Genomic DNA, 21,495 nt, shown 5'->3' on the forward strand with positions numbered 1-21,495 from the left:
ACTGTATACCGTATGGACAATTAACTCAATCACTTCATTTTTTGCTCTATCACTTATTTTGTGGTGTCACAAAATACATTGTTTATGGTAATAATATTTACTTTAAATATCACACTATTATGGAGATGCAGACAAAATCATAAATAACAGCATCAGGAGAATTTACAATCTTCAAAGTACTTTTTTTTACAATGTTTGCATTTTACTTAGCTTTTTTATCTATATGTTGGACCTGTAAGCATTCATTTTTTTGGAAAGTTTTATATTTGAATAATATTTTATATAGTTCTTCTAAATAAAGTGATAAATACAATCAGATATGGTTGTTTATATTGTCTGAGTATACACTTAAACACACTAACACTGAAACACACTAACACACATTCACATAATGTTCATACCCCAGATCCACAGAAGCGTCCGATTTTGTGCGCTCCAGTGTCGTAGCCATCGTAAAGTTCGATGTAGTCGTACCCACAGTCTGCCTCTTCTTCTACCTCAAAGGTGGTGAAGGTGAGTTCGATGCCATAACCCGACTCTGCCACTATGAGCCACTCGCAGTCGGTGTGTCCGGGGTAGTTATTATCTCCAAACTGAGCATGAGAATACAGGTTCTTCTGTCGTGCTTCTGCTTTCAGCCTTCCGCCACATTCTACAAACAGACGTATATGAGTAATTGACAAATAGGCAGTAAAAAATGTAACAGTGGTGTTTGAAATAATTGTTTTATGTTGTGTATTTATTTGGTTTGAAGTCTGATATTTGAGAAAATAAAAGGGGTCACAATTCTTTTTACTGAACAGTACTGTACAAATGTCCAATGGTGTGATAGCAAAAATTAGGAAAAACAAGTTTTAATAATATACAAACAGAGTGTGAGAGATTTATCTTCATTTTTGCACACTTAACTTCATATAGTGCTATTTATTTTATATGAAATTATGAATAATACTTGAATAACTTGTTAAACATTTTCATCATACAAGGATGTTTTCTGTGCAGAAATTTTACCGCAAGTCAGAATTTGATTAAGCTAAGGTAAAAATATAGCAATAAAAAGCACGTATTACCTGCTCTTCTCGTAATGTGATCTACATGTTAAAATATCTGTGCCAAGAGATATACAGTTGAAGTCAGAATTATTAGCCGCACTTTTAATTTTTTATTCTATTCTTTTTATATTTCCCAAATAATGTTTAACAGAGCAAGGGAATTTCAATTTTCACAGTATGTCTGATAATATTTTTTCTTTATAAAAAAATTCTTATTTGTTTTATTTCGGCTAGAATAAAAGCAGTTTTTATTTTTTTATACACCATTTTAAGGATAAAATTATTAGCCCCTTTAAGCTATTTTTTTTTGACTGTTCACAGAACAAACCATGGTAAATAACCTAATTAACCTAGTTGAGCCTTGAATAATATCTAGTAAAATATTATTTACTGTCATGGCAAAGATAAAATAAACCAGTTATTAGAAATGAATTATTAAAGCTATTATGTTCAGAAATGTGTTGTAAAAATCTGCTCTTCCTTAAACAGAAATTGGAGAAACAAATAAACAGGGGGGCTAAAAGTACTGACTTCAACTGTATATAGGGAAGTCATCACGTCAGTTGAAGTTGCGAATTAGTGAATATAAATCAAGTATTCGATGACAAGATATAACTTCGGCAGTAGCAAGACATTTTATAGATTTCGGACATGACGTTAAACATCTAGAATGTATAGAAATCAAAGAAGTATGAGTCACATAGAGCAAGTTTTCTGAATAAAAGATTATTAAAAAAAGAAGCGTTCTGGATTCAGAAATTAAAATCACTTCCACCAAGAGGAATAAATAAAGAATTATATCTTTCTGTGTTTCTTTAATGGTTTGTTGTTTAGCTATAATGTTATGAATGATGGATTTTGAAGATGTAATGATACAAAGAATGAGATGAAAATATATTTTCTAATGTTTTGGACTGTCGGATTTTCATTGTATCGATGTAGACAAGAATAAGTGAATGATGATAATTGGTATGCTTTTTTCCTGTGAAAAAATGTTTTTGAAGTTGAAGGTAAATATTTTTTTGTGTGGTTATTTATGGTATATTGAACTAAAATGTTTTTAATCATCGAGTGGCCGTTTAATGATGCAGTGTGATTGATTGTGGTACAAAAAGGGTGGAGTCAAAGGACTATGTCACACACTGAGAAGGGCATTATGCCAAAACGTTTGTGTTTTGTATCACCCGAAGAATGTAAAATAAAAACTGTACAAAGCAATTATTTAATGAGTGCAAATCTTTTGAACAATGAAAAGAAATGTTAACTATATGGAAAAATCTGAGACAAAAATTTTACAGCTGCACATAATGGGCTTCACACGGGGCTTCGGTCAAATGATTCTGAATGGGGTCCTTCAATAATTGAAAGTTTTTCTATGAAGCTACACAATTTAAATCTAGCATATACCTGTAGTGTCACACCAGAAGACATGGTTTTCAGTGACAAAATGTATCAGGTTCATATGTTTTTAGAAATATATGAATGAAATGAAAATACTGCTATTAACTAAAACCATATGCCTGAAGTCTTTATTAATTATTGAAAAAAATCTGTTTATTATATAAAAGAGTTATAATTTAATAAACTATGGTTGAGGCAAACGCACCGTCTAAAATGTTCTGAGTTTTAGCTTTAAAATTGTGCAAGATTTAGTGACTGACACTTCAGGCAATCTTTTAGACTGAGATCAACATGCGATGCAGAAAATGTCCACTAGATGGCTCTGTTAAACTGCAAGCATGAATTGAGCTTTACTAGTATGAAGTTGAATCATATCTAATCTAAGTGGATTGCTTGTAAAGAATAATGGAAATTTATTCATTCATTCATTTACTTTTCAGCTTATTCCCTTTATTAATCTGGGGTTGCCACAGCGGGATGAACCACCAACTCATCCAGCATGTTTTTATGCATCAGATCCCCTTCCAGCTGCAACCCATCACTGGGAAACACCCATACATTCTCATTCACACACATACACTATGGACAATTTAGCTTACCCAATTCACCTGTACCGCATGTCTTTGAACTTGTGGGGCAAACCGGAGCACCCTGAGGAAACCCATGCAAACACGGGGAGAACATGCAAACTCCACACTGAAATGCCAACTGACCCAGAAGAGGCTCAAACCTTTTTACTGTGAGGCGACAGCACTACCTACTGCGCCACCTTGTCACCCTTAACGGAAATTCAAGTAAATGAAAAACATGTTGGTTACCGGTGGAATGAGTGGCCTGAAAGCCTTTCCGTTGAACTGAGGCATCAGAGATGAAACGCAGATACATCTTGTTGCCAGTGGAAATGAGTGGTTCGGGAATCTTATTGCCACACAGGCGACTCAGTATAGGAGTCTTGTCTGAATCGCCGTCAAAGGCCTCCAGGTGATCATATGCGCATTCCTGGTGCTGCTCAATCTCAAATTCATTAAAAGACTACAAAGAGAAAAAGAAGGCAGAGGAAAAATAATCAGTAGGTGAGAAATGATCACTCACATAAATTCTAAACAAACAATAAGAAAATATTTCTCTTGTTTAATCTCTTTAGCTGAAAACTCATTCATAAGATACAATCACATGTTTTATAATGGCATTCTGTTTTTCTACTAATTGCTCACGCATGTAAGAAGGACCTCACAGAAAAACTGTTCAACTGATACACAACATCTCAAAAGGGAGCTAAGGAGGAGATTGTATTCAGTAAAGATGCGTTTAAGTGATCAAGTCACAGTAAAGATATACATTTCAAATAAATAATTTTATATTCATCAAACAATTTATCAGAGATTCCACAAAATATTAAGCAGTGCAATTGCTTTCAATAATAAGATAAGTTTTTTTTAAGCACCATATTAGTATGAATCACATGATCCCAGTGACTGAAATAATGAGAGCTGAAAATTCAACTTTGCATCAATATACAAATACAGTGGGGGAAATAAGTATTAAACACGTCACCATTTTTCTCAGAAAACATATTTCTAAAGGTGCTGTTGACTTTCACCAGATGCTAGTTACAGCCAAGAAAAAAAAACATATATCAGTGTATACTCAGAGAATGAAATGTAATATCTTTTAAGACCTTTTTTTAAGACTCTTTCCAAACATTTTAAGACCTTATAACCATGTTAGGTTTGCCACTGGTTTTAGTTTACAGTATATTTACTAAATATTAATGTAAGAAACTAATCCAAAACTAAACCACTATTCATTTACTAAATAAAAATATATTAAATCTAGCTAATTCAGCAGGTTGGCGCCTATAGAACTGCAGAAATAATGCTGTTGGCTTGGTTTCTGCAGTAAACAAAGCAGCATGATGTCAAACCTAGAAGGATTTCATCCTGATATTCACAGATTTATTTTAGCCAAACTTTAGCATACAACCATACATTGCATAAGCAAAAATTATATAAAAATTGAATACCTTGCAAAATAGCATTTAAGACTTTTTAATACTTTTTAAGGGCCTTAAATTTCTCTACATTGATTTTTTAACTTTTAATACCTTTTAAGACCCCGCAGACACCCTGATATATGTAAAGAAAACAATATTAAGTAGTTTACAAATTAAGTTATGTGTGAAAAATGAAATTACACAGGTAAAATGTATTGAACACATAAAGAAAGGGAGATGCAGAAAGGCAGTGAAAGCCCAGACAGCAGCTGATAGCTCTCAGTAGTTATTCAGCAACTCTCTGCCTTTCGTCATTGTAAATTATTAGTCAGTCAATCTACATTATCAGGATGATGAAGATAAAACCAGGGTGGACATTTCAGCAAGACAAGGATTCAAAACTTAGCCAAGGAAACTCTCAACTGGTTTCAGAGAAAGAAAATCAAACTGTAGAACATCTGACTTATAAAAATACAACTTAAAGATCAGATTTGATAGACGAATAAATTTCACTACTTTAGAACTTTGTTCTTGTTTCATTCCGTTGTAATTACACATAACTCGCTCTTCAGATTTGTTTGATAGGTTATAATTTTATGTTTGTATTGTTTGGGTTTTTACCAAAATCTTGCCCAACTCCATGTCAGCAGCTCCTTTAGAATATTTTTCCCAGAAAAAAAAAAACATGACGTGTTGAATACTCACACTGTATATTACTGTATATACAACTGTTTTACTTTATTTTAATAATTAAATACATGTAATAAAGTTTTTTTTATAAAAACTTTATTACATGTATTTAACTATTATCAATCATTTAATTATTATCAATCATTATCAATCATTATCATATCAATTCAATGAAATATGCATGTCACTAAAATGTAAAAAAAAAAAAAAAAAAAAGTAAAAAGATTTTGGTCTAAAAATGTCAAGCTGTTTAATTCACAAACATGGGAGGGTGAGGATGTGCTAAAAATAGGTGTTTCGATTCTAGAAACAACTGTGGAAGGTACATTGAAAATCAATACTTTGTGGGCCTTGCCAAGACGGCCAGAGTTAGTGAACTGGCTTGCAGCAAAAAAAACTTTAAACTAGGCTGTGTTGGATCGTTCACAAATCCCTAAACCACTGCATGAGCTTCAATTACATGTATTAAACTCATTGTGCTCACAACATCAGCATTACGTAAAAAGCCAGCTGTCACTGAGCGACCGTGCTGATAAAGTTACTCTAAAAATTTATCATGAAAACTTCAAACGTTAATGTCAGAATGATATATTCACTCTAATGGACCTTAAAACAAGCAATCCCCAAAACACTTCCACCTCACTCACTCAAACAAACAATAAAAGTCTCCTTCAGTGACTTCCCTTGCTTTCTGTGAGAAGAAGGCTCATTTAGAATCATTTCACATGTAATCAGATGACTCAGAAGTCAGGTCCAGAAACAGCGGGATAAACTGAAGTCACTCTAAAAAAAACCTGCCTTAACGGTCATGCTTTTATACTAATATGCTAAAATGGTGAAACACTGAATGAGCAAGAGGACACTTGCTCAAGCCTTCATTTATTAGATGTCATGTGGTGCTTTTATCTTATGTGTGTTTGTGGAAGCATTTAAATGTGCATGTAATATAGAGGCGGACAGGTCATGATGCATGTGTGAGTGTTTGTGCATCCACGTGTTTGTCTGAGAGGAGATTATACGTGCACGCCTGTTTATGTGAGTGGGAATGTGGGTGATGTGAGATTATTTGTCTTTAAACGTGAGAGGACCACAATAGGATTACATGTATGTTTATGTGTCTGCTCGGGTCACTGACGCCAGAGGTTTGTGTGCTTGTTTTCTGAGCGTGTCTCATGTAGAGGTTTATTTTACCAAATGCAATTGTACAGCGCAGGTGTATATAAAAACTCACAATTTTGACCCGGTGACCAGGGGTTGCGGTGATGTCCCACGTGCACTCCTTTCTGCTGGGGTATTTGTCAGGCCAGTTTGGACTGCTGATGGTTCCAGTCGTGCTGTGGATTTTGTGCTCACACTCAGCTGATGAACACATATGGAGAAAACAGGGTAAAGATTATTAGTAATGAAGGACAATAACAGCGTGTGAGTAAAAGTACAGATAGTACAAAGTACAGAAGACAGGTTTTCATGTACCTATCTATTTTTTTATCTTACTTTTCCTTCACTGTAAAACACAAAATAAAATAAGTTTGTTTAACTTATCATTTTTAAAAAAGTTACTTTGACTAAATGAAAAGAGTTAAAGTGACTCATAAAATGATTATATGAAGCAGAAATCAAACCGAATGAGTTACGAATTAATTAATTTAAATTATTTTGTGTTAAACGAACTCTAATGCTAGAAGCAATGCCAAACCATTTGAGTAGCTACAGTATATAGTTGTTTGGACTCAATTAATTCTAATAACTGAACTCATACCAGTTTGATAACTGAACTTATAATTTCAATGTTTGATGATATAAACACAAATAATATTTGTGTATATGACTCGATATACACTCACTTTATTAGGTACACCTGTCCAACTGCTCATTAACACAACTCAATACATTTAGGCATGTAGACATGGTCAAGACCATCTGCTGCAGTTCAAACAAACCATCAGAATGGGGGGAAAAAAGATGATTTAAGTGACTTTGAACATGGTAAGGTTGCTGGTGCCAGACAGGCGTTCTGAGTATTTCAGAAACTGCTGATCTACTGGGATTTTCATGCACAACCATCTCTAGGGTTTACAGAAAATGGTCCGAAAAAGAGAAAATATCCAGTGAGCGGCAGTTCTGTGGGTGCGAATGTCTTGTTGATGTCAGAGGAGATTGGCCAGAATGGTTCGAGCTTTAAAAATGCAACAGTAACTCAAAAAACTACTCGTTATAACCAAAGTATGCAGAAGAGCATTTCTGAGTGCACAACACATCCAACCTTGATGCAGATGGGCTACAGTAGCAGAAGACCACACCGGGTATCACTCCTGTCAGATAAGATAAGCAAACTGAGGCTAAAATTCACACAGGCTCACCAAAATTGGACCATGTAAAATTGTAAAAACATTGCCTGGTCTGATGAATCTTGATTTCTGCTGCGAAATTCAGATGGATGGGTCAGAAGTTAGCATCAGCAACATGAAAGCATGGAACCATCCTGCCTTGTATAAACAGTTCAGGCTGGTGGTGGTGTAATGCTGTGGGGAATATTTTCTTGCCACACTTAGTCCAGCTAAGTCCCATTAGTACCAATCATTATGTCAATGCCACAGGCTACCTGAATATTATTGCTAACCATGTTCATTCCTTTATGACCACAGTGAACCCATCTTCTGATTGCTACTTCCAGCAGGATAACGCGCCATGTCATAAAGCACAAATCCTCTCAGACTGGTTTCTTAAAGATGACAATGAGTTCACTGTACTCAAATGGCCACCACAGTCACCAGATCTCAATTCAATAGAGCACCTCTGGGATGTGGTGGAATGAGAGATTTGCATCATGGATGTGCAGACCAGTGAGTGTGTGTGTATATATATATATATATATATATATATATATATATATATATATATATATATATATATATATATATATATATATATATATATATAAGATTACAGTACTTAAACCATATGGTTTCAAAATTTAAATTGTCTGCCGCAATCGGTTTCCACAAACAGTTTTAATTCATTCAACTTATCTGATTTTACAGTGTACACCATTATTCAAAGCATGTCGGATCCTTTTCGCATCTGCAAGCTTTTCAGAAGTGGAAGTCTGGGTAAATGTCTATAGTGGTAAATGGAAACTACAACAATTGTGAGTTTTGCATTCTCATTTGCTCCAACAGCACAGTCAATAATCAACTACCAATGCTTATAGTCTAGAAGTGTTATTTTCAGTATAATGTGAATGTTGGTATCTGATGTCAGACTTAAGAAGTGGCTATACTCTAGGATTTCAATGTCTTTCCAAAACATGAATCATTTTTAAGAGTTTGACTGAACCAGTCAAAAGAGTGAAAAAGACAGATGTGCCATCGCTCTTTTATTATATTAGAAACAGCAACCTTAGCTGGCTTTACTTTCACATGCCAAATATATCATAAAAATACCCTAATCAAAACATAGAACACAGGGTGCTTAATTCTCAGTTTCTCTGGAATTACTGAGTTTATTACTTTTGTGTTTGCATAAAATATTATTATTAAATATTAATATTAATACTTAAAGGTCACATTGAATTAAATATTTACTTTTGTGTTTAGTTTGGGTTCTGCTTTGTTTGCTAGATCAGACAAGTTGAAAAAATATGTAGCTATTGTTTATTAACTATCAGAGTGTGTTTATTTGTCATAATTGACCTGTTTTAATTCTGTGCCAATTTAAATGTAACTAGCTAGTTAACTGCTAGATGTAACTGGCATCCTCCGAGCAAACTATGAACTTGTCCCTCTACCCACCCACTTAATTAAATGAATAGCAAAGGTTTCTGTGTTTTGGTTTGTAATTTCATAGGCTCACAAGTTCCCTCACACAGAATACCCGCATCAGAAGCAGCAAAAGTTTAATTTACTGAAAACTTGCTGGTGTGTGCAAAAAAAAAAAATTGCTGGTCTACAAACTCATGCCATATGAAGCTGGACTTAAATAAAAATTGCATATAAAGGATGTACAGTAGCTGTACATAAAATTTGTCTGAAGGATGCAAGTCATTTTTATATTGGTATGTTGTGGTTTCACACTAACTAGCTCAGAGACTGCAACTAAGCATATAGGAGTCTCATTTTTCATTTGTAAATGTTTGTTTGAATTCATTTTACATTCATAATGGAGAGTTGCAATGTCATTCGATACTAAATTGTATGCGGGGTAGACATTTTATGAATCTTATATTTTGTTGTTTGAAGGTAGAAACAGCTTCAAATACTCCATGTCAGTCATACAGACACAAGTCTGCAGAAGCTTGAGACGTGGTTGAGAGATGTGTGTGTGTGTGTTCATTGGTATTCTGTTGCCCACAGATTAATATTAACCTATTGCATTTCTGATGACATTTTTATATAAAACTTACAAGAGATGTCATCAGTAGTTGACAGAATAAATCAGAACTTCAGAAATGTCTCCTTATTTATTCCATAGCTGTACATCAACAGATAAATGTATTATGTTAACACCTGTGAGTCCATTGTAAGTCAAAACAAAGTTATGTCACATATGGATTAGGTCAACTGAGCAGTAGATAAACAAACTTTCAACTCTGCCCTGGTTGGGAGGTGTTCAAATCACAGAAGGACTATTAAAGAATGCTTAACCTTTAGTACGTTTACCTGAGACTAAGCTACAGAAGATCTCTCTTACAAGAAACTAGACTTCTTTAAACTATCCTTATTTACTTGAGAATATTCAACATCCTTTGGCAAAATCCTATGTGTGTAAATGTGGGAATAAGTGTGTATGCACACGGACAAATGATTAAAGCTAGATCCATGCTGTCAGTTTACCTGCTGTGACCCTGAGGAACCAGGTCAGACAAACAGTTTCACCAAAACCCTGCAGAGCGTGCGTTAGAGGGTTTGTGCACCTCCTTCACTAAGTGTTTTCTAATGTAAATGACTGAGAAAAATCTCACATACTCTGTCTCCACAAAAAAAGGGGTCTGGAAGTCTAAGAGCACTAGTTGAACCAATGAACACTTTGAATTAACACAATACATGAAATGTGCTTTATAAATAATCTTGGCTTTTTTTACTTCGGCTTCAATTACAGAACCACACAAATTGCAGGAACTTTATAAGTTTGTGAAAAATCTGCTGATATTCGTTTTCAACATGATTCAGAAATCTTAAAATCTGGTGCTTAAATGGAAGCCACACATTTTTTAACAACCTTTTGTGCAAATTATTTCACATGACAATAATGACTTTATTTGATTAGTGACCTAGAACGCATTTTTTTTTTCATTTTATATCATAACTTTTCTCACGTTGTATTTTACTTTTTTTTTTACTTTATTACTTTTTTACTATCTTTTTTTTCTCATTTACCCTAACCCTATAAATCCAACCATCACTCGAGACCTGTGCCAAATTTTGAATATCAAAAGACCCAGTTAAGCAAGATTTAAAAGGTCACAAAATACCGAAACACATTTTTTGAGATGCTGAGTCATACATCCCACATTGCTAAAACGTTATTAGGACACATATATTTAGCTAACAAGTGACAATTGGTTGCTTTTGCATTGTTTAGAGTGTAAATTATGTAAATTCCAGCGTAGAGATTGGTTATCTGTACCGGCCTGTACAAAGTGACGTCATTAAGTTTTCAGCACTAATTCATGAGAAAGACTTGGTTCGAACCAATCAGTGTGCTCTATTGTGAACGAGATGCAATTCATTAATATGCATGATATAGCTTAGAAGATTCCTTTAACCTGTTACAGTGTTCAGAGAGACGCCATGTTGTGTTGCCAACCGTAATTCAAACAAGTAGTAGAAGAATTGTTTGGAGACCTGTGGTCGTCAGAGTTGTGTTCATAAATGTGCTGCAATGAAGGTTCTATTTCTATTTCTCCACGATGAGAGCACAGCTTGCAAGTGAACCCACATGTGTGGATTACAGTGGTCTGCTAACATGCGAAAAAAATAATGTTTGTAAGAAACATTTTTTTACCAGAAAGCTCCTAGAATCTGGAAATGGTGAAACCCGGATTGGCCACTCGTGTTCTTTTAAGAAAAGATGCGACTGGAGTTTGTGTTAATTGTCCTGTCTCTACAGATTTGGTAAGTATGTAATCAATGTTCCTTGTTTATGTTTATTCAAATGGAAAAGTTAGTTGATATCGTCAGCGGTACTCTTTCAGTTTTAAAAGAAAAACCTTAGTCAAAATGATTTAGTTACTAAATTTACAGTAATATCATGACAATATTATGGACTGAAAATCCTTCACTTTCACACAGATCCGCTGTAAATGCTGCTCTTCAAGTTACTGTCTATCTCCCCTGCGTCTGTGATTGTGTTGCTGGTATGAAAATCTGCTGTAATGCACATACTGAAACTCCCCTTTTCATGCAAACTCTTCCCTCTTTCGCCACTCGACACTCCCACCTAAACAAAGCTGGACTCACCCAGTTTCCTGACTTTTTTTAAACTAGAGGTGCGAAAACACCCTGCTGAGACAGAGGGGGTTTTATGGCCCTTTAAAAGGACACATGGCTTGTCCTCATAAACCACCTCCATACTGTATTACCTAGGTCATACCAAGACTTACACGAAATCTGCGCGTGCAGATATCTGCAGATAAATTTATTTTTATTCAGTTTTTAAATTAATTTCACTAATATTATTGTGATATAATAATAGTTATATTAAATGTTTATCCGAGTTATTTACAATACAGTAATATTTTCTGTTTTTTAGTACAAATAAGTGGATCTAGTTGGTAATTAAAATTTGTTTTGTTTTTTTGGTTTCATATTTTAAGTTTTCAGTTATGATACTCCTAAAATAATTCCGCATAAATCCGCAGATTTTTTTTTTTTTTTTTACAAAATTCTGCGCAGAAATAGCAAAAAATGTCCTCATATTCCATCTGGCACTAGTCATACCCAAGTCAGTGTACAAACTGTCCTTGTTAACCACATAAACCAGTACAGACACGCACACACAAGAGCACTAAGTCTGGTTAAGCTTCTATTCTTCCCTATCAAATTCAGGTCAATGTGCATTAGTGAACAAAGTTTTTTCAACATACTGTTGTTCACACACACATGTACACATGCTTTTCAAACACCGATGCATCAGCTTAAAATTATGTTTGCTTGCATGTATGCATGTGTATTTGAATGTAAACATACAGTACGGTGAGTTAATCATGTGTGTGTGTTTCTAGGTCATACTCTATATCCTCTAAGTAAGTTATATGAGCCTACAGGCAATCTGTGCAGCACTGTCTAGCTTAGACTAAACGTGACTTCACAAATAACAAACTTCAACAGACTCATCAGATAGCACAGAGCCCTCTTGACTTTGTTATGCTGATGTTCTTGAGCAAATGCACTAATAAGCAACTAGTAAAGCTTGTACTGAGAGGCTTTTAAAAGATACACATCTTACGGGCACACATGCACAAAGGAAAATGAAAACAGAAGCAGAATTAAGACTTTGAAGCTTTGTGAAACTCCAGATGTTTAAAATCAGAGTCAATGAGCAAGCCCTGAAGAGACAGTAAAGACTGAGCCCATGTGTGTGTGTGTGTGTGTGTGTGTGTGTGTGTGTATCCCAGGATGCCGCTGGTTTAACTTCTTGACCCTGACTCTAGAGCTTAAATGGTAATATCTCTATCCTCCTCTCCTCAGGTCTAGCTGTTTTTCTTTTCAAAGAGACTCACACATACACACACATACACACGCTGCTTTAAACGTTCCAAAGCCCACAAAAATGTTAAAAGGCCTGCAGGGCAGAGTTGCAGTGGAAGCTGACAGTGCTCGTATGAAAGGCGAGGTTTAGTGGGAGACACTGTTTGACTATAACAGACCATCTAAATGCTTCAACATGTGCAGAGATCTGGAAGACAACTGTGTCAAAGTTTACTTTAACACTTTCATGTTCAGTCACACAATTGTGTTTATAAAGCGGCTCCAACTATCAATAGCTTAAATACACAGTTTTGCCATAACATCGTTAGATTAAATGGTTTTAAAGATCTGACCCATTTCTGATTCTATAAAAAGGGTTGTTGTGCTTCTGTGCCTTTAAGACCTCATGTGAATGGCCTCTTCACATGAGAATAATCAAGCATGTTTTGTTATTGGCTTCAGAGAATTTTTTATTTACACACGCTTCATTCTTCATAACCACATTACTTTAATGCCTCCATTATTATTATTATGACAGGTGGATAAAACATTTCATTGTGAAATGGAAATTGTCATGGTCAGATTTAAAATTATATCCGATTTCCTCTTCTGTGACAAAAACAAATATATATCTCAGTGAGAGCATTCACAAAATACGTGGATAACTATCACAAATTTGATTATTTCAGAAACTGCTTTTTAAGTGTTTTAAGTTAGTAAAGCGGCTATGCAGAAAAATAAGTTTTCATGAGATTCTAAAGATTTTTCATGAGATTTTTAAATTTATTTTTAAAAATCTTTTTTAGGGGGTTTTCACCTTTGATTGGGATAGGATAGAGGAGGTTTCAGAGAGGAAAGTACTGGGAGCAGAGAGAAGGGAAGAGTCGGCAAAGGACATCAAGCCAAGAATCGAACTCGGGTCACCGTGAGCACCATGGTGCTATATGTCGATGGACTTAACCTTTAGGCTATTGGCGCAGATGACTTTTTTAGTTTTGACAATTCTGAATCAACTGTATGAACTGACAACATGATTTTGTGCTTTTTTTATGGCGACAATAAACAAATAAGACCAGTTACACACTGGGGCTAAGCAGGGCTGAGCTTGGTCAGTAGCTGGATGGGAGGTCACAGGAGAAAGCTAGATTGCTGTTGAAACTGGTGTTAGTGAGGCCAGCAGGAGGCGATCAACCTGTGGTCTGTGTGAATCCTAATGCCCCAGTATAGGGAAGGGGACATTATACTGTCAGTGAGCACTGTCTTTCAGATGAGACTCTAAACTGACTCTCTGTGGTCATTAAAAATCCCATGGCACTTCTCGTAAAGAGTAGGGGTGTAACCCAGTGTCCTGGCTAAATTTCCGCCCTTATCCATCCTGGCCTCCCAATCATCTCCATCCACTGAATTGGCTCTATCACTTTCTCTCCACTCCACTGATAGCCATTGATGTTTCCTACTATTACTTCCATGTTTGATGCGTACCTTGCATGCACAATCAGCGATGCACACATAAATAAACCCCTAGAACACTGACAAATGCATTTACATGCAACACGAAGTTGGGCATTGGGCAAAAAACTACCTGTTTTGATCAGATTTTGTTTTTAAAGCTTTAACTAATAAAAGGTAACATGTTTACATGACATTACAGTGTCCCTTGTTAGTCGCAGGAGTTATGTTTTAAAAAAGTTTTTAAGTAGTGCGCAATAGGAGAAATCCACAAAGTAGTCAAAAGCTTTACTTTTTACAATTATTATAGATGTTTTAAGGCTGTAAAACCCTTCACTACACTGTTGTCTCACATAGGCATTAACATTTTCACACCTGTCTCCTTCTAGTTAAACACGCGTGTAACTTCTACCTTCCTTTAGCATGTCTACAAGTCCAACAGTTTGAGCGATGGTTAGCATCTTCCTCTGCCTTTTGGGTGCTACCGTGGATGCCCTTGTTGGCGCAGAATGTTTTGTCAACATTATGGGGTTTGTTGGGGTGAAAACTTGCAAACATACAGTACAGCACTTCAGAGTTTGACTGACAATGGCCAATCAGGATGCAGAACACAATGCGCTGTTTAAAAAAAGCATGTCAAATTGCCCTAAAAAAATCAGCAAAACTGCAAGACTGCCAAAGGGGAACCCCATTATGGTGAGGGACCACTGTGCACACATCAGCTTATTAAGCAGTATTTGGCTGCAAATGAGCATGTACAGTATGTGTAAATGCATTCACCAGAGCGCCCACACACATCTAACCAGTGTTGGTTCTGGATGTTTTTGTCCCATTCTTTTTTCCATTGGGATTTTGTTAATAGTGTAATTAGCCATGAACCAAAGCAAGCAATTATATGGAGAATCACAACATTACAGCAATTCAATTGAAGCAAGGATATATGTAAAAATCTGACAAATAGACAAAGATACAAGATACGTAAAGGCTTGAATGAGGGAAAGGACTACAATCCAAAAATCATTGTGAATGACACAATCACATTAAAAATACAGGGAAATATAAAACTACATAAAGGTTTAAGACACCCTGGAGTAGTTTGAGATTTTAACAGATCTTTGTGTTTGCACTTTAGTAGACACATGTCAGCTTTAATTGTGGGGAAAAACTGGATAATTGTGAGCTTTTGTCAACTAATTTTAGCATCCGGGTTAAAATAGTTTTTGTGACAGTATCAAAATTGCTGACGTAGCGCAATGCTGTCAGGCCTGATACAGTAAAGCTGTTTGTGTTTGAGAGCTGTACGAGAATTGGAGAATGGCGGATTTTATCTTTTATCGCCTATACCCGTGCTGCTGTGTTCACCTATGTTTAAAATTCTCTAAATAACCAGCAGAGCTAATGGTTGAAATAGACAGGGCAAGAGACCTGCTACACTGCTATCCACTGTTTCTGCATTCAGACCCGAGGATTAAGGAGGAGAGAAGTCCTTCTCATTTAGTGTTTACATAAATATGATTATCTTTATAATGATATAAATTGTGGTTATGTGTATATGAAATTATGAAATACAAATGTAGCAGAGCATTAAATTACTGTTTATTTCTTTGCATTTTAACTTTGCAAACTATAAAATCATGCGTCTCACAGTTTGTGTTTTCAGTCTGTGAGCCAACTGAAAACAGTTTTTCGCTACCCTCTTTCTCCCCCTGCCCACTCCTCCCTATGGTCGCATCTATTATTATGCATGTTTTGGAAAAATTCTGAAGTAGACTTAAACTGAAAAAGGGGGGTTTCATGACCCTTTAAGAGTGCACTGTAAAATATCTCTTGCTCAAAGCAAAGCTCTGATTGGTGGAATCACATCTTGTATAATATGATTTGAGTTAACTCAGTTATGAGACACAATGGCTTTCAAATTAAACCCTATTCTAAAGAACTTCTGTGCACACAAGTGTCTTATCTTTAAAGAACCATCAATTATTTTTGTAAAAAAATTATTAAAAAATGTAATTTCTTTTTCATTTTAAAAACCCTGACTGCTGCACTGTATGGTATTTGTAAAACCAAAACAGAGACAAAAAAGAAAGATACCTGGCACAAAAATGACATTACTCTGCATCTTAAATGCTGAGAAGAAAGTCACAGGGTTTTTTCTTCCCGTGTTTGTGCGTTTTTGCTCATCCTCAGCAGAATATGGTATAAATCAACATGCTTACACATGCTATATACGCCACTGTCAGATGAATACCCCCACTTATCTTGTCCTAGCCACTATTATTCTTTTGCGAATGCCTGTACATACCTTCCTTGCAGTCATGTTTGTTCTCATGTAGGATGAAGCCGTTGCGGCACTGGCACACATAGCTGCCAATAGTGTTGATGCACTCATGCTGGCATCCACCGTTATCCTTTGAACATTCGTCTTTATCTGTAACAGAAAGAGAAGAGTGTGATGAACAGTCAATTCCCGAGGAGGCCAATCTGATCCTTCTGATTTCTTTACTTATTTTTATATCCTTTGAATGAGACGTCTGAGTGAGAGATGATGACCTGTGATTGCTGAGAGAACTATAACAATGTGCTTTTCAGTGTAATAATAATAAATTCTGACATCTGGAAGCTGATTTTGTTATTAAATTGTATTGAAAGAGCAATTACAGTGTGTGATTGAGGTTAAATGCCTATATCACTTTACTAACCATGTAAGATGTCTAAAAACAACAGAGAGAAGACAAAATCAGCATTAGTTGAATGCAAAAAAATGTGTATCACAGACAACTTAATTTAACTGAATTTAACTTGCATTTTATGATAAATTCTATACAAATAAAGCCTATCCATATGTAAATAAGTCTATTAATTCAGCACAATCAGACCATTGTTACATGCAAATTATGTTCATTATAAATGCATATATTTAGGGCTGCAACTACTAATTGATAAAAATAAATAATTATTGAAAATGAATTTCATTGTCAACAACATTATCGATTAGTTGGGCTGCTAACATGACAGAAGGCAGGGAAGAATTTGACATTGAATGCTTCTAAGGGGACTGTAACCTGCCTACTTTACAAAACTGATCTTCATTGTGTCAAAATGGTATAGCTTGAGTGTTTTTTACTTAGAACTGTTTACTAACTTCAAGACATTCTCGCTAGTTCAGTTTAGTTGCGACTCGAGAGCATCACATTGCATACTCACCTCATGAGCTTTTATGATGGTTAATTAAATGGTGCTACTTTTGAAAAGCTTAAACATAGCAAATAGAGAATATAGAGAGACCACATATTTAAAGGGCACCTATTTTAGGCCTTTTTTAACATTTAAAATAAGTATTTTGTGTCTACAGAGTGTGTCTGTAAAGTTTCAGCTCAAAAAAACAATCAGATTATCTATTATACCTTTTAGAATATTGATTTTTTGCTCTGAAAACTATGTTGCTGTTTTTGTTGTCTGTGCCTTTAATTCTAGTTCTCCCCGCCCACCGTTTTCATATGCCTGTCAAAGTGTGCCTCAATCTCTGGCTGCGTCAGATAAAAAGCACAGTGACAGACATGAATAAAGCAGATCTCACATAACGTTTGTGAGAAATACCACAGTAAAAACTTTCCCAATGATTATTTGATGTCTTTGTTGTGGAGTTAATTCAAGCTGAGTTAATTCAACAATGAGTCACACACAATGTCGTTACAAAGTTTGTGCACACACACAGACACACACACACATCATGCGCATCATGTTTAACTTTGCACTGTTTTTGCACGGCAAATGTGACAGGATACACATTATTATCCACTGCTGTGTGGATATCCGTTATGTTAATGTTCAAAATAAAGGTCCACAAACTGGGATTTAATGCCACAAACCGGGATTGAAGCGTCTTCTTTTATAACTGTACTGACATGTGGCTGTGGTGATGAATTACATAGATTTTACCATATTTACTTTATTACAAACATGCACTGTTTAATAAATGTACAAATAAACTTGTAAAACTCATTCACATTTGATGATGATTGATGATCACAGAGAGCTAAACAGATCTTTTAATGCCAGTTGTTTTGCGCTTGTCCTGTCTTGTTAATATGATTATACGTGTTACTGTGGAAATATGTTAATACGTGGCTCCTACGCTCCTACATCACGCTGCGATGGGTCTCAAAATTGGAGGGATTTGGATCCTATTTTAATGTCAGGAAATTAAAAAAAAGAGACTTTATACTTTTTATCACTCCAATATGACTGTGGACACACTATACCTGCACACAGTCCTGTCCAAACAACTTACAAAAGATGATTTCATTATTGGTGCTCTTTAAAACCAGCAAGCAACAGTAGCAGAAGAAAATTACTATTAGTCAATGTTGTCGTTTACAGCGAATGCTAATTATGTTACATGTGTGCACTGAGCGGTGAAAGTTTACATGTTCTTCTGATTTTTACTTTGGTTTCAAAAACAAATGTTTGTTGTTGATTTATTATTTATAAACAAGTTCTGCTTCTTAATGTCTTATTGTCAGCATAAGTATGTCTTAATTTCATAATGTGGATATAATATTAGTACAACACTTGCTTTGTGTTTATTTATATTTTGGATATTCAGCGAAGTTTTAATGTTCAAAAACAAATTAGTTTTTCATTTAAAATGTCAAAAGTAAATATTGTTAAACTCAATATGCGGCTTGTGCATTTTTAAGTATACTTTCATACATAGATAATGCTATCATATACTTTATGGTTTACATAGTTATAATCAAAAAAACATCAAACTGAAAAAGTATTTTGTTTTTATCTGATTAAATGAAAAAATAATATCATCAAAATAATCTTAGTTGCAACCCTATATATACTATAGGTGTAGCTTAATCAGATTTGCATACTTCTATAGTTAATTGGACAAAAAATAAACAATATACTTGCAAATAATCTGAGATATACTTGGGCGACCCTTTTCCCTGATTAAAAACATGCAGGACAGGAGAGAGTCGTACTGTTTTTGCATACTGTATGAGAAAAGTGTAAAGCTATTACGAAAAAGCAATGGCTTATGTAGAATGTGAGTGTTATAAGTGTAAACTAAATGAGCCACTTAATGGTTGCATGTTGTGAAACAGTCAAAATGTCTTTTTCCTTCGATTGCACATCTACACACTCAAGCATCCCATGAGTCAGAAGCCGACGAAAACAGTTTTTACCATGGAAGTCGCAGGTTTGGCGAATTATCACACTTCAACCGCTGCTCAAAACCACCAGCATATTCATCATTCAAACCCAAAGCATGACAGAAGGAGAGATAGATAAGAGACCCAAGCCTTTGTGGGTTACCGCACATTTTTCATAATTAATGCTATTTTCAAAGCATGTACTATGTCTTTAATGATTTCCTGCTGTTTTACTGTGTGAGACAGTATTCTTTTAATGTTTGATCAGAAAATACCAGAGCCAAAGACATGAGAGGAATTATGTATTGTACCTTAAAAAAACATTGTACAGGTCCAGCGTATAAGAATTATGCTTTTTTGCGCATTTACAATGAATGAATCATTTCTTTCAGTGTTTCCAGTTCGTTGCTCTCATTTGGCTCAGCAGACACTCATTCAGATTAGGAGTGTGTGGGAGAGCTTTGGGACCTCCCTAAGTCTGTCGGCTCTGAGCCAGCAAAAATCCAACTTCTAAGATTTTGTGCAGTTGGTGGAAGACAAAAGTTAGAAATAGATTGTCACATGTAGCAAGTTAAACTGTATTTCTATGATATAATAATCAGCCTAGTAAAATATAATAATAAAACCTTTAAAAAAAAAACACCAGTGTAGAAGCCATTTGACAAGCAGCGACAAATGTTTAAATTAAGTTTTGTTTTTTTCAGTTAAATGATGTAATAATAATAATAATCAGAACATCTTTGTCTCTTTGTTCCTTCACCAAACAGTTTGAGTCTCCTGGATCTAATGGGTGTGAGATGATGAAACAGGGATTCACTCCATGTTAAAGGAAATGAACAAAACTAATGTGCTTCTTTTAACAGAACTGTTACACACTACCAACATATACTTATTTGTACTCTGATTTTCTGATAACTGATTTTCTTTGCTATTCTTTTGTTTTACGAGTTCACACTTTTCAAGAGTTTACACATGTTTGGCATGCTGTTCTGGGAGAGAGCCCTGAGCTCATAAGATCCTCTAGCCCAGGGCTCCCTCCCGTTTGCAGGGCGAGAGCGGAGTTTGAGAGCTCCCTTGCTGTAGTAGCTAATGAACAGATAGTTATTGTTCTTAAGAGATAACTACTTTCTAGGAGCATGTCTATGGTGCTGATTTGGATTAGTTAAGTCGAAGGATAATAAATAAATGAATGTTTAGCAAAAAATAAAAAGCATTAACAACAATAGAAGTGTAATATAAAACTATAATGACATTTTTATCATTTATTCATTTTCTTTTTGGCTTAGTCTTTTTATTAATCGGGGGTCGCCACAGCCGAATTAAATATCAACTTATCCAGCATATGTTTTACACAGTGAATGCCCTTCCAGCTGCAACCCATCACTGGGAAACATCCATCCACACTCATTCACACACATACACTACAGACAATTTAGCCTACCCAATTCACCTGTACCGCAAGTCTTTGGACTGTGGTGAAAACTGGAGCACCCGGAGGAAACCCACGCAAACACGGGGAGAACATGCAAACTCCACACAGAAACGCCAACTGACCCAGTCGAGGCTCAAACTAGTGACTTACTTGCTGTTAAAAAAAGTTTTTTAATATATACAGTTGAAGTCAGAATCATTAGCCCCCTTCGATTTTTTTTCTTCTTTTTAAAATATTTTCCAAATGATGTTTAACAGAGCAAGGACATTTTCACAGTATGTCTGATAATATTTTTTTCTTCTGAAGAAAGTCTTATTTGTTTTATTTTGGCTAGAATAAAAGCAGTTTTGAATTATTTATAAACAATTTTAGGGACAAAATTATTAGACCCTTTAAGCTATATTAAGCTATAATTCCCCTAACTTGCCTAGTTAACTTAATTAACCTAGTTAAGCCTTTAAATGTAACTTTAAGCTGTATAGAAGTGTCTTTAATAGTAAAATATTATTTACAGACATGATGGTAAAGATAAAATAAATCAGTTATTAGAGATGAGTTATTAAAATTATTATGTTTAGAAATGTGTTGGAAAAATCTTCTCTAGGTTAAACAGAAATTGGGGAAA

The 21,495-nt window shown here is 35.1% G+C and overlaps 1 protein-coding gene across 1 annotated transcript in view; it reads right to left on the reverse strand.

Moving 5' to 3' along the window:
- Positions 1-21,495, reverse strand: part of tll1 (tolloid-like 1) — a 91,805-nt gene that overhangs the window by 2,539 nt on the left and 67,771 nt on the right. The window contains 4 exon segments of the mRNA NM_131010.1: positions 402-652; positions 3,272-3,485; positions 6,368-6,495; positions 16,576-16,701. Of these exon segments, the coding sequence (NP_571085.1) occupies positions 402-652; positions 3,272-3,485; positions 6,368-6,495; positions 16,576-16,701 (719 nt within the window).

Source organism: Danio rerio, chromosome 1, assembly GCF_049306965.1.
Source record: "Danio rerio strain Tuebingen ecotype United States chromosome 1, GRCz12tu, whole genome shotgun sequence".
Taxonomy (NCBI): domain Eukaryota; kingdom Metazoa; phylum Chordata; class Actinopteri; order Cypriniformes; family Danionidae; genus Danio; species Danio rerio.